Source organism: the organism of the source record quoted next, unplaced genomic scaffold (assembly GCF_019419815.1).
Source record: "Pyrus x bretschneideri cultivar Hongxiangsu unplaced genomic scaffold, Pyrus_bretschneideri_v1 Contig37, whole genome shotgun sequence".
Taxonomy (NCBI): domain Eukaryota; kingdom Viridiplantae; phylum Streptophyta; class Magnoliopsida; order Rosales; family Rosaceae; genus Pyrus; species Pyrus x bretschneideri.
In genome coordinates, this window is record NW_025999690.1 from 652,600 (window position 1) to 665,526 (window position 12,927).

General features: G+C 37.9%; 1 protein-coding gene across 1 annotated transcript; it reads left to right on the forward strand.

The window, feature by feature from the left end:
• Positions 1-10,012: 10,012 nt before the first annotated feature.
• Positions 10,013-12,154, forward strand: LOC125480879 (transcription factor MYB1-like). Its single transcript, XM_048592115.1, has 3 exons — positions 10,013-10,645; positions 10,809-10,938; positions 11,271-12,154. Exons 1-3 carry the CDS (start codon positions 10,510-10,512, stop codon positions 11,833-11,835), a joined length of 831 nt encoding a protein of 276 aa, XP_048448072.1. The 5' UTR covers positions 10,013-10,509; the 3' UTR covers positions 11,836-12,154.
• Positions 12,155-12,927: the final 773 nt, after the last annotated feature.

Sequence of the window (12,927 nt, forward strand, 5' to 3'; positions counted from 1 at the left end):
CCCTGATACACCCAGCTAATATAACATGTCTCACCTTTAGGCATCAAAAACTCTAACTCATACCCGAGAGGTGTGGGGTAAGGTTAAGTCTTTTGAGCAAACATATGAAAAATAATAGAATGTGTAGCACCATAATCAATTAATACTCTAGAAAAATAACCAAGAATATTCAACATACCCATAATCAAATCAGGGTTGCTCTCGGCATCTTGCAGAGTGATGTGATGAACACTGCCATGAGCCTACTGCCGACTTCCACAACTTTTATTCCCTTGATTACCGCGTCCCTGAGTACCTCGTCCCTAACCAGGATGATTAGGCTGCTTCATTGAACCAGCACTACTAGAAGCAACATCAAAGTTCTGAGATTGTCCTCCAGCATACCACTGCAATGCGCTGCCCTGATATGGCACATACGGTGTATAACCTCCCTGATACGGTGGATAACCACCCTGATAATATAGATCAATTGGATACTAATAGGCTGCACCAAAATACAGAGCTACATCTCCCTGATAGTTGTAAGCACCACTGTAACCTGAAGGGTTATAACCACGAGGCCCCTAAATCCGCTGAAGGAGAATCGCTGGTGGTAAAGTAGAAGGCTGGGGTTTCTAATTATTTTGCAAGCATTGGTTAGCTCGATGCCCCATCTGGCCACAAGTAAACATCCACTACTATCTTGTCTACAATCCCCAAAATTCTGATTATTGCATCTTCGACAAAGTCGAGCACCATAACTGTTAGAATCTCTCTGTTTCTGGAATTGAGAACCTTTTGAAGACTGGCCGCCCCTCCGCGGCGTAGTAGAACTCGAACCACCACTAGATGAACAAGAGCTAGTACCACTTCATCTAAAATTTTGTGTCTTACAAGGACCGTGGGATGATTACCCTTTGTCCTTATTAGTATTATTTTTCTTAGCATTACCATTTTCTTCCTCTTCATCACTATCATTTGGAGCATTCTCGGGGTCCTCAACCTAGAGTAGAACCTCAAAAAATTCTTGATATGTATAAGAGGGAGTCAAAGTCTCCATAGAACGCAACTTCTTAAGAGTACCTCACTTAAAATGTCAAAGCATCTTAGCAGGATTTGCAGTAATCTCTGGACAATATCGAGATACATCTATGAACTTTCGATGGTAATCTGTAGCTGACATTTTATCCTGATTCAAATTCGAGAATTCTTTATTCTTATGATCCAAATACTCTGGAGGTATAAATCTCGTATGAAATAGATGTTTGAAAATCTCCTAATTTGTGGCATCTTCAGTTATCAACTAAAAAGATTCCTGTCTGCACCATGATGCAGCCTCCTCACACAAGAACCAAGTGGCTATCTTAACCCATCTGTCCTAAAAAAGATTTCCCTATCGCTGCATCATCCGAAAAGTTTTCTCAACATGGTTGAGCCAATGCTCAGCTCCCTCGGACCTTCATTGCCAAAGAAATTATTTAGCATCAAGTTATATACCGTCTCCAAGGGGGTCCTTTAGGGAGGACAAAGTGAGGACTGGATATCATTAGCAATAGCTTCACCAAGTTGTCCAATATATGGAAAATTAGACTTAGAAAAATTACATGGCTCTCTACGAGGCGACATGGTTCTGACATAAAAGATCAAAATAATTAGGGCTTCAACAAAAACACAGGACTGCCCAACCTAGTGCTCTGATAACAAACTGAAACACCCCGATCGAAGTCAAGACGTGCTCGCCGTTACATGAGGGTGACGTAACAAGGTGCGTAACATAAGTTATGATAATAATAAGAAAGTGCGACTAACCAAAAACCAAAACTAAACTTACTTAAAATAGAAAGAATATGCCAGTGCATGAAAGTGATTAAGTATAAGATACACACATATTAGAGCATAGGTAAATGAAAGTGCAGCTGAACTAACTAAGTATTAATTGAACAAATAGGGAGAAGATCCTTACAGTTATTTAGTGGATCATCAGAACCATCTAGAAGTCTTCGTGAGCCACCAAGATGTACAACTACCTAGGACCTGGAGGGGTGCAAAACAGAAGGGTGAGTAGGCAAAAACAAAACGTTTGAAAAGACATTTATCTTTTCTGAACATAATAACCCCTCACTGTAAAACCCGTATAGTTCCAAAAAAATAGTACTACGTATATACATACGAATACCAATGCACAAGGCCAGTAAAAACTGAAGTATGCATGCCATAACGTTTCCGCACTAAAAGATGTAAGCCATGTGAAATCAATATAAAATAATATGCCAGTCAAAGTCACCTAATGTGACCTGTACGATTGAACCTATAGCTCATCAATATATGCTAGCACACGAGTCGGAACCACATATTATGTTCTGTATGATAAGGTTGGGTGTAAATACGTACGCTCAAGTGCTACGATCAAGTGAAAGCTGTGTAAATAATCGCAGGTCACCTACAAGTCGGAACCACCTATTGTGGCCTATATGACAGGGCTGGCACCAAACTTGGATCCAAGGTAAGCGTGCGATGCATGAGGTGAAAATCACATGAAGGACTGTGCCCTAGCCTTGGGTGGAAGCACTAACACTGGGGTGCAGCAATGATGAGCTCTAAATGCATTTATGCATAACGATGTGCCATGCAACCAATACCATCACAATGTACTCACTTGAAGCTTACATGAGCCTCTGCAAAATCAAACGATATAATTCACGATTTATAATAATGCAACACTTCAAATGCAGCTCATTTTTGACATGGCATTTAAAGCATAAATCATTTTAAAAATGTTCTAAAAACATGATATATATAAAGCAAATGCCAACTCAGTGATAAGTAACAAGATCATAGCCCCCCAATCTTGCTTGTCTATGCTCGTCCTCAGGGTACGTTTCATCTCTATGCGAAATAACTAATTTTACGTTAATTTTAAAACACATTCACAAACCCTAGGAATAACTTCCCATACGTTGCTCAAATGGGGTTCTTGAATATACCAAGATGACCTACTCAACAACACTAACACGCCTATATTTTCAGAAAAATTTTTGGACGTTAGACGCGTTAGCCACGCATAGGCACGTGCCTGGCATACTGATGGAACCCCTAATGGTGTTAGGGAATATTTCTATAACGAAATACGCTCATTCTTCTTCGGTGACTCACCGGAGTCGCCTGTCTGGTTCGTCGGTTTCTAGAAAATTTTCAAAGTTCAATATCTTCTTCAATTCTCAACCAAAATCCATGAAATTTATATGGATTTGAAGGTCTTGAAGAATAGAGCACATCTATACCTATTGGAGGTCCTAAAACCAATGCAAAATGGTTGAACTTTCCTTCAATACCTCTAACTAACTTTACAACTTCTCGAACCTGTGTGTTCCAATGTCCAAACCACTCCCATTTCACTCCAAGATGTTAAAGGAGTTGTTTAGAGTCTATCCTGAGCCTTAGAATCATGCAAATCACCCACGATCACGATGTCTTAAAAATCCACCGTGTTGGATCTTCTGGGTTCTTATGTTTCCGACGACCATTCGATGAACCAAATATGTGAATGAGTTCATGAGGTTGTGAGGAAGATTATGGTAGTATCTAAGGACTTGATCCATGATGTTTTAGTCTGGTTTAAGTGTGGTGGTTTCACAGTTGTACAGACGAAAAGAAGAATCGAGAAAGAAGAAGAGGGTGAGGATATGTGTGTGTGTGCGTGTGTGTGTAGGGTCACGGATTGGCTAGAAAGAAAAGAAGTGAGGCCTTGATTGGGCTACCATGAGAAAAAAAAAAAAAGAAAAAAAGAAAGAGAGAGTTTTTGGGTCCAATTAGCCCAAGGAAAATAACAATTCAACCTAAAATTTGATTGGGCTAGACATGATAGGAACTAATTGATTGGTGAATAAAATGTAGTCAACTCAACAACATATTTCTAGCCTAACTTGTTCTTTAATCATCGTAACATTTTCATTAGGAATCCAATTCGACCCTAACTTGCATTGATGCGCTCGTGACGTCGTGTACAATTTAATTACAATAGCAAGGAAGATTATTTAAAATTGCATATGTACATCCACGTTACTAAGCCACTGAGGGCATGATCGTCATCTCATATACTCGGGGAGAAAATTATAATGACAATTGGGACGGAGTTGTCACAGTCTACCCCCTTAAGAAAATTTTGTCCTTGAAATTTCTACACAACAACATGTATCAATAAGTGTAAAACAGATGTGGATATAGGTCTTCCATATGCTCTGCAGTTTCCTAGGTTGCTTCCTCAACCGAATGATTCCTCCATAAAACTTTCACCATGCGCACAATCTTGTTCCTGAGAACTTTATCCTTCCAAAACAAAATCGATACGAATATGGCCAGAAGCATATTCTAGAGAAGATGGAGTTGAATCCCGAGTGATCTGTATACTACGACCATATGCCCCATAGAATGCCACTATATGGCTGGCCTTACCTCTGGGACCGCGCACGAAATTACACTTTGCCATGATCATTTAGGACATCTTACACGAACAGTGATACGTCGTATCCTCAAATCCACACACGGGCATTCGCTAACCTGAAGTTTAGGTTCGATTCAAGGAATTGCATATCAAACCTGCTATATGGGAAATCTTATTATTAAGCCTTTTTATGAAAAGATTCATTCGAATCCTCTCATTTGTCAACAAAGGATTCAGGGGGCATTTGTGGATTGATTCACCCTCTATGCGGACCATTTAGATATTTCATGGTTTTGGTTGACACCTCAACATGTTGGTCACTCATGTGCATGTTGTCCACATGGAACGTTGCATTCTCTAATTGTTGGCTCAAGTTATCAAGCTTAGGGTTCACCACCCTAATTATCCGATTAAATCTATTCGATTGGATAATGCTAGAGAATTCACATCTAAAACTTTTGATGACTATTACATAACGGTTGGGGTTAAAGTTGAACAACTAGTACCCTTGTTCACACCCAGAACGACCTGACAGAGGTATTCATTAAGCGCTTACAAATGATTGCTCGATCATTAGTCATACGAACTAAGTTTCCGATCGCTCATTGGGGCAATGCAATATTGCACGCAGCCATGTTGGTTCGTCTGAAGCCTGTTGTGACCCAACCATATAGTACCATTCAATTGGTTATCGGATATAAACTTGACATATCACATATACGCATTTTTGGTTGTGCAGTTTATGTTTTCGTTGCCCTTACGTACAAAATTGAGGCCTTAGCGAAGGATGGGAATCTATGTTGGACACGATTCTCCTTTGAACATTCATTACTTAGAACCTTTGACAAGCAATCTGTTTACCGCTCATTTCGCGGATTGTCACTTCTATTAGACAATTTTTCTGTTGCGAGGGAAAGATAAGAATGTTAGCATTCATGAAGAACGACGCGAATTATCGTAGACAACTCCCACTTTGTCTCATTTAGATCCCCGCACAGTTCATTCTGAAACTAAAGTGAAACGCATATTAGATCTCCTGAGCATAGTTCAGAGCATGCTAGAGGTTTTCACCGATCTAGCGTAAGTGACAAGATCACATATTCCAGCTGCTAATGTGCCTGCAAAGATGGATGTACCAAATGTACAACAGACCTCCCTCCTAAAGGCTCCGGATTCTACTTTGGCTGATCCACGTACATTAGCAGTTAGCTAATTATCTGCACCTACACAAAGCATGGCAAACATATTGGTTTAAAGGATTCTCAGCCCCTGAAAGAGGAAACCCACGACATAGGCACCTAAAAAGCCTACTGTGAATCCCACTATCCCTCACTCATTCTATCCAGCTCATGAGGAAATTCCAGATTACGGAAGCATCTTTGAAGAGACAAATCCACCTCCCGAGAATCGTGAGATTTCAATCTATTATGCTAGCTTAGATGATGCTTGGTGTAGAAATAAGATGAAGGCTGACAATGCATTAGCACATGCAATAGCTACTGAGATCATGTTGAGCGATGATATTATACCCCGTTCCATTGATGAATGTCAACGTAGAACTGATTGGTCAAATTGGAAACAAACAATCCAAGTTGAACTCAATTCGCTTGCGAAACGTAGGTTGTTTAGACCTATAGCTCTTACTCCTCCACTTCTAAAGCCCGTTGGTTACAAGTGGGTTTTCGTTTGAAAACGTAATGAGTAAAACAAAATTGTGTGTTACAAAGCTCACCTTGTTGCACAAGGCTTTTCACAATGCCCCGGGATTGACTATGACAAAACTTATTCACCCTTTTATGGATGTGATTACTTTTCGGTACCTTATCAATTTGGTAGCTTCCGAAAAACTGACTATGCAGCTAATGGACGTAGTAACTGCGTATCTCTAAGGGATCTTGATGTTCTCGAAGGACTTACATTGAACTGATCAAATATTTCTAAACCCTAGAACACGCTCTTAATTCGGCTAAGGTGTTCACTCTACAATTTGAAGCAATTCGAAAAAATGTGGTATAATCGTCTGAGTGGGTATTTAACTAGTCAGGGATGTGTGAACAGTAAACTATGCCCTTGTGTGTTCATTAAGAAATCACATTCTGATTTTGCGATTATTGCAGTATGTCGATGACATGAATCTCATCGGAACTTCTAAAGAGCTCGCGAGAACTGTCGCACACTTGAAGTCGGAATTTGAGATGAAACATCTAGGAAAGACTTGATATTGTCTCGGTCTCAAGATAGAGCATCGTTTGGATGGAATCTTAGTACATAAAACGAACTACACCCCGAATGTGTTGAGCCGCTTTAACAAGGATAAAGTGAAGCCTTCGAGTACTCCTATTGTCGTTCGATCGCTAGATACAAAACAAGATCTCTTTTGTCCGAAAGAGGATGACGAAGAGATTTTGGATCCTGAAGCTCTTTATCTAAGTGCGATATGCGCTTTATTGTACTTACCTCAATACACTAGACTCGACATCTTCTTCGCTATTAATCTTTTGGAAAGATTCAATAATGTACCAACACGCAAACACTGGACTGGTGTTAAAGACATTTTCCGCTATCTTAAGGGTGCTACAGATTTAGGGTTGTTCTATCCCTACGAATCCTAGAATGATGCCGCAACCCTTTATCTCAAGTCGAATCTCACCTTGTTGGTTATGCCGACGCATGATACTTATCTGATCCACACAAGGCGCGCTCTTAAACAAGATATGTCTTTACCATTTGAGGCACCGAAATCTGTTAGAGGTCAACGAAGCAGACCTTAGTTGCCACTTCGTCTAACCATGCTGAAATTCTCACCTTACATAAAGCAACTCGGGAATGCTTTTGGTTGAGAGCAGTTATGGGCCATATTCAAAGCTTTACGATCTTTACCCTTCGTATATGTCTCGACGACGATCTATGAAGATAATGTAGCATTCATCCAACAGCTCAAGAAGGGTTACATTAAAGGAGACAACACCAAACACATTGCTTTGAAGTTCTTCTTCTCACATCAACAACTAGAACATCAGAAGATTGAAGTCACGCAAATCCATTAACAAGACAATTTTGCCTACCTCTTCACCAAATCAGTACCGAAGGCAACGTTTCAGAAGCTTGTTCAAGGAATTGGTATGCGTAAACTTTCTAAGTTGTAACATTGCTAATTTTCTTTGGAATTGTGTCAAACTCAGGGGGAGTATCCTAAAGTATACTTGCTTGATCGTAATATACTCTTTTTCCCTATGATTAGGAGCATTTTTCCCACTAGGTTTTTGCTACCTAACTAGGTTTTAACGAGGCACCCACCTTGGTTTGATCATATCCCTAATGACGTCCCGTAGACATTTTTCCTTAGACTATGGATTTTCTCCCTACTTAGGTTTTTGCCATAGCCATAGGGTTTTTGTGAGAGACGTACTTACTTATATATGCAAGTTCTTACATTATTGAGAATAACGTGTTCCCAGAATCAATGTCGACGAGTCGACTTCCTCAACCTCTACATGATGCTGAATCTACTTGAGTATTTACACACTCAAGGGGGAGTGTTGTAAACTTCTAGTTTAAGTGTGATTGTGTAAATCCTATATTAGATTTGATTCTAGTTATTCTTTCCTATATGGTCCTATATGGACTTGTATTCCTTGGGGATGAAGGATTTCTTCTCTCCCTTACTACTATAAATAAAGGCACTACGTAGGGGAAAAACACATATTCCTCTACACAACCGTACAAACACATCTCACTCTATTCTCTCTCTGTGCCGCCGACCCCCTTCCCTGCCAGTTAAATATAGGTCACAACAATAACATTCTCTATTTAAAAATTGTTTTTGTTAGCACTTTAAATCTCATTGTGCACTCCGTATAAGCTTAATTTTTTTCCCTTCTAAATATAACAAATTGGAGTACGATGAGATATTTTTAATGGCAATAATAACACCTTAAAAGGGTTTTTCTTTTTTCTTTTTTTTTTATAATTTTTTTTCCTTCAATTTTATTACATAATAATGTTATATATTCAAGTGAAACTTTAAAGTTAGAGTTTTTGAAGTTTTTTTTTCTTGCTTGGTTGTTTATGATTGAACTGCTTTGATTATTAAGTAAACATTATGTTTGTAACTCTTTTTACTTATTATTAATGACATTTTTAAACTTGCAATCAGTAAGTGCTAAAATTTGTTTTGATTTAGGTAATTACTTTCTAGCATCAATATATTGTCCTACATTTCTTTAAAATTATCTGAAGTATGAGCGCTTTTATAAATTTCGCACAGGGTTCCAAAAATCTCAAAGACAACCCTATTATGACCTCACCATACACCATGCAAAGACCCCACTCACACCACCTTCGTAGCTCACCACCACCGGGACCAGCACTTAGAATTTTCCCAGATGCTTACTTCATAAAAAGTTGAAGTGGTGATGTAACTCAATTTATATGTTGGTGTCGTTTAACTGTGGAATGGTTGCAGATGCCAGCCGCCCCTAAAGATGACAAATATGTTGGTCGTTCACATTCATGCATGAATGCATATGATAGGGAAAATACAACTCCATCTCGGACAAAAAGTCCTTAATAATTAGTTTAGTGGTACGGTTTAGCAGGGGTTACCTCATACAGCTGTATACCTTGTACGAGGTGTTCTTAATTTCCAAAACGAGTTTTTCACGTGTTGTGGAATTAGGACAGCTGAAATTTTAAGAGCGTATGAAGGGCCAATGAGCGGAGGAAGAAGGAAGAAAATGAGTTGATTGGATACCTTATCATTATTGGGTGGTTGACAAAGGGAAACAAAACTTAAAAGAGTAATGTAATCAACAACAATCACGTAATATGATTTGCAAAATTTAATCTAAATAATTGGTATTCCTAACATTATTCAACTTCAAATGGATATTTGCCTCATTGAAAAATTGGATGAGTCTTATTTTGTGCCCTCACAGTAATTGGCAAAGGAATTATGGCAATCTAACTAAGAATTCTCACATGTATGAGCAAGTGCATTAAGAGTACACAAATACCGTACAAAGGAACGTATTGATAGAAAGAATGCGTTGTGGGATATGAAAGCTCTCAAACTAATTATGGGATAGAAAAACGCTGAGTTTTTATTTGGACTCCATAGAGAAGGATATTGTGGCTCAAAATTACCTTATTATCTCGAAGCACCATTTGACAGTAAATTTAACTAGTTGATATCCGGTACTCTGGTTAATCACTAAATCGATCACATAATTACCAAAATCACCTATAAGGAGACTATCAAACTTAATTGCCATTGCTACAAAATAAAATTTTGTGGGATAACTCCATTTTCATTAAAATTCAACGGTAGAGTTCAAGAAATTGGATCACTACATGTTCAAACAAGAATCTCTTGTACTAATTTGAAAACACGACCAATCATAAGAAGCATAATTCTCTTTGCAAATGACCATCTAATGTTGATGTTCACATGCCCTATCTGATGCCGTGATGTGGGATCTATTTGTGTGGTTGAGAATGGCGATCATTTACCCTGTGAAACAAATTAATTAGGAGATTTGACCACTCCAAACGCCAGTGCACACTTGAATCACGATTTTCCGAACATATTGGGGAGCAGATGGCATATTTTAATTTTTTTTGTTTCTTTTTCAACCAACTTTCAAGGGCGTGTTGGAAAGTTAGCTACCAGAAAGCAGCCCATGAAGACATTCAGGTCAATCGAAAGGTATCATGATCACCACTCATATAATTATAGAAATGTAGGCATACATAATAATTAAGCATATGCACAATTTAATATCTTTATTTATTTTGTTTTCTAACGAGCCTTTATGCGTCGGATGTTTTAAGATTCATTTGCCCCTAAAATTATAGTGAATCAGTGGGGCCTTCAATGATGCATGACCTTCATTGTACAAAAGTAAGTATATTTATATGTATATATATTGAGTCTTCCACTGTTTCATGATCTGCCCAGAATAAATCAGTTATTAGTCAGTCCTTAGTATTGCCATTGGAGAGCCACAGAGCCACAGAGAGAGAAAGAGAGAGAGAGAGAGAGAGAGAACAATTTTAGGGTTCCTTAGTTCCATAGGGGAGGCTTATAGATGGGAAGGAGTCCTTGTTGTTCAAAGGATGAGGGGTTGAATAGAGGAGCATGGACAGCTATGGAAGACAATGTGCTGACTGAATATATCAGAATTCATGGTGAAGGGAAATGGAGAAACCTTCCCAAAAGAGCAGGTGAGAAATATATATATATTGTGTGTGTGTGTGTGTGTGTGTGTGTGGGGCACACGGCCCTTTCTTATTAGGGATCTCTTTTCACTATAGCAAAATTTGCACAAGGAATTGTATATGTTTCAAAAGAAAATGCATATATAAAGACATTTCATGGGTTTTGCAGGGCTTAAGAGATGTGGCAAAAGTTGCAGGCTGCGATGGTTGAACTATCTAAGACCTGACATCAAGAGAGGAAACATCACTCATGATGAAGAAGAGCTCATCATCCGGCTTCACAAGCTCCTAGGCAACAGGTAATCAGTTTATTTTTTATTTGGGCTTTATTATTAATTAGAAGTTTGGAATATGCGAATTTAAGCTTTGACCATCAATATCGATCTGAAGAATGTTGAAGGATCTTACATTTACTAATAATCTAAAATATGAGAATTTACTAAACTGTGTGACTTTCAGTGAAGTATCTCACATCGTTAACGTGAAATAATATATAAGTGTCTTGAGGTTTTTTTTTTTTTTTTTTTTTTTTTTTTTTGTCGACTAATTTTGAGTTGGGTGCTCTAATTTGCTAATTTCGGATTGCCTACCCTGATATTATCAAATTTAAAATACTATCTTATCTGCGCAGATGGTCTTTGATAGCCGGAAGGCTTCCAGGCCGAACAGACAATGAAATAAAAAATTATTGGAACACTACGATTGGAAAGAGAATTCAAGTTGAAGATCGTTCATGTTCTGATGGAAATCGTAGACAACCAACCCAAGAAAAAACAAAAAAACCAGTACAGTCGTCACCAGAACCTAGGACAAATAATTCATGCACCAAAGTGGTCAAAGCCAAAGCATCAAGGTGCACAAAAGTGGTCTTACCCCATGAGTCGCATAAGTTTGGTGACAGTACTGAACAAGCGACGGTGGGGATTGATGATCCTTTGTCACCTATGTTATTTTTAGATGATGAAAACAGTACGTCTGCGTTTTTGCTGGATTTTAAGATGGACGAGAATTTTCTATCCGATTTTCTTAATGTCGATTTCTCTGTGCTCTATAACAATGAGGGAGCCGGTAAAGTTGCTGCTGCTGCTGCTGCCGCCACTGAAGACACGAGCAATAAGCTGCATGGTCCAGATCTCCAATCATCCATGGCTCCTATCGTGGACTCTGAATTGGACTGCTGGCTCGCAAAGAATTAATACGCCTCATTAATCAAATACTATATCTTAATTAATTCAACCTTCAAAATCATAAGTAGCTTATTATATGCAGAATTTTCCCTATTAATTATGAGAAAAATGCTGGCAATTGATTGTGCCTTTGTGTACGTGTGAGAAGTTGACTTTGTGTACGTGTGACGTTGATGATGACTTTGACAACTAGCTTTACCCCATTTGATGGTGACCTGCAGCCAGAAGATCTTCATGCTATGTCCAAATAATTCCTCAGAATCCCTCTCTGTAATATATGTAGTTGTTTGTTGCAATAAAACCAATGAATGGGCCAGTTTTAGATCGATTCTTGTTGAGACAATTTTTGCTAAAAAGTTGAAAAATATAGAAGAAAAAAATTTGTACTATGTTGATTTTATTTAATTTTCTTTATTAAAAGTAGTCTTAATTTAAAGTATAGATTATGTATTGAAAAATACTACACATTCTCTCAGGTTTGGTCTTGAGATTTTTCAGGCCCCGACTTAGGGTGGCACCAAACAAAGGCTATAACATAACTCCACGCAAGAAATTCAGTTTTTTATTCGGACTTGTGTACTACAGGTAATGGAGGATTAAATGTTTAAAGAGACAAAATGTTAAATTGTTATTATTTTAAAATTTAAAAGTTTAATGCGAGAAAATTAAAATATTATGACCTATTTTGAAAATCACCTCAAATTTGAGTAGTGTAAAATGAATTCACTAGCTCAAATTTGTTTCATGTTTACTAATGTCTATTTTATATTTCTTTCCTTTTGTATATAAGCAGTGATTAAACACCTAAAAAGTAACGATTGAAAGCAAATACACCATTTTTAGTAGAAGAAACAACACACTTGGAGTACTTGGAAACCCAAATACATGTAAATATATTCATCCATAAACCAGTGCAATAAAAAACAAGAAAAGTCAGTTGGTGTTTTATAACTTAATTAAGGATAAGTAAACAAGCAGATTTTAGTTTAGCTAAAACAATGTGTTCCTCTTACTCTGCACTTCAGTTTGAATCTTCGTCTCACAGTTTAGATGTATTCAAGGCTCGTTTGCTTAACAATAATGAGAATAAAAATTAGAAAA

Bases quoted from the DNA above. Each gene is read 5' to 3' on its own strand.
- LOC125480879 (XM_048592115.1), top strand. From the start codon at position 10,510: ATGGGAAGGAGTCCTTGTTGTTCAAAGGATGAGGGGTTGAATAGAGGA. The intron at 10,646-10,808 runs GTGAGAAATATA...TGGGTTTTGCAG, and splicing joins AAACCTTCCCAAAAGAGCAG to GGCTTAAGAGATGTGGCAAA. The intron at 10,939-11,270 runs GTAATCAGTTTA...TTATCTGCGCAG, and splicing joins CACAAGCTCCTAGGCAACAG to ATGGTCTTTGATAGCCGGAA.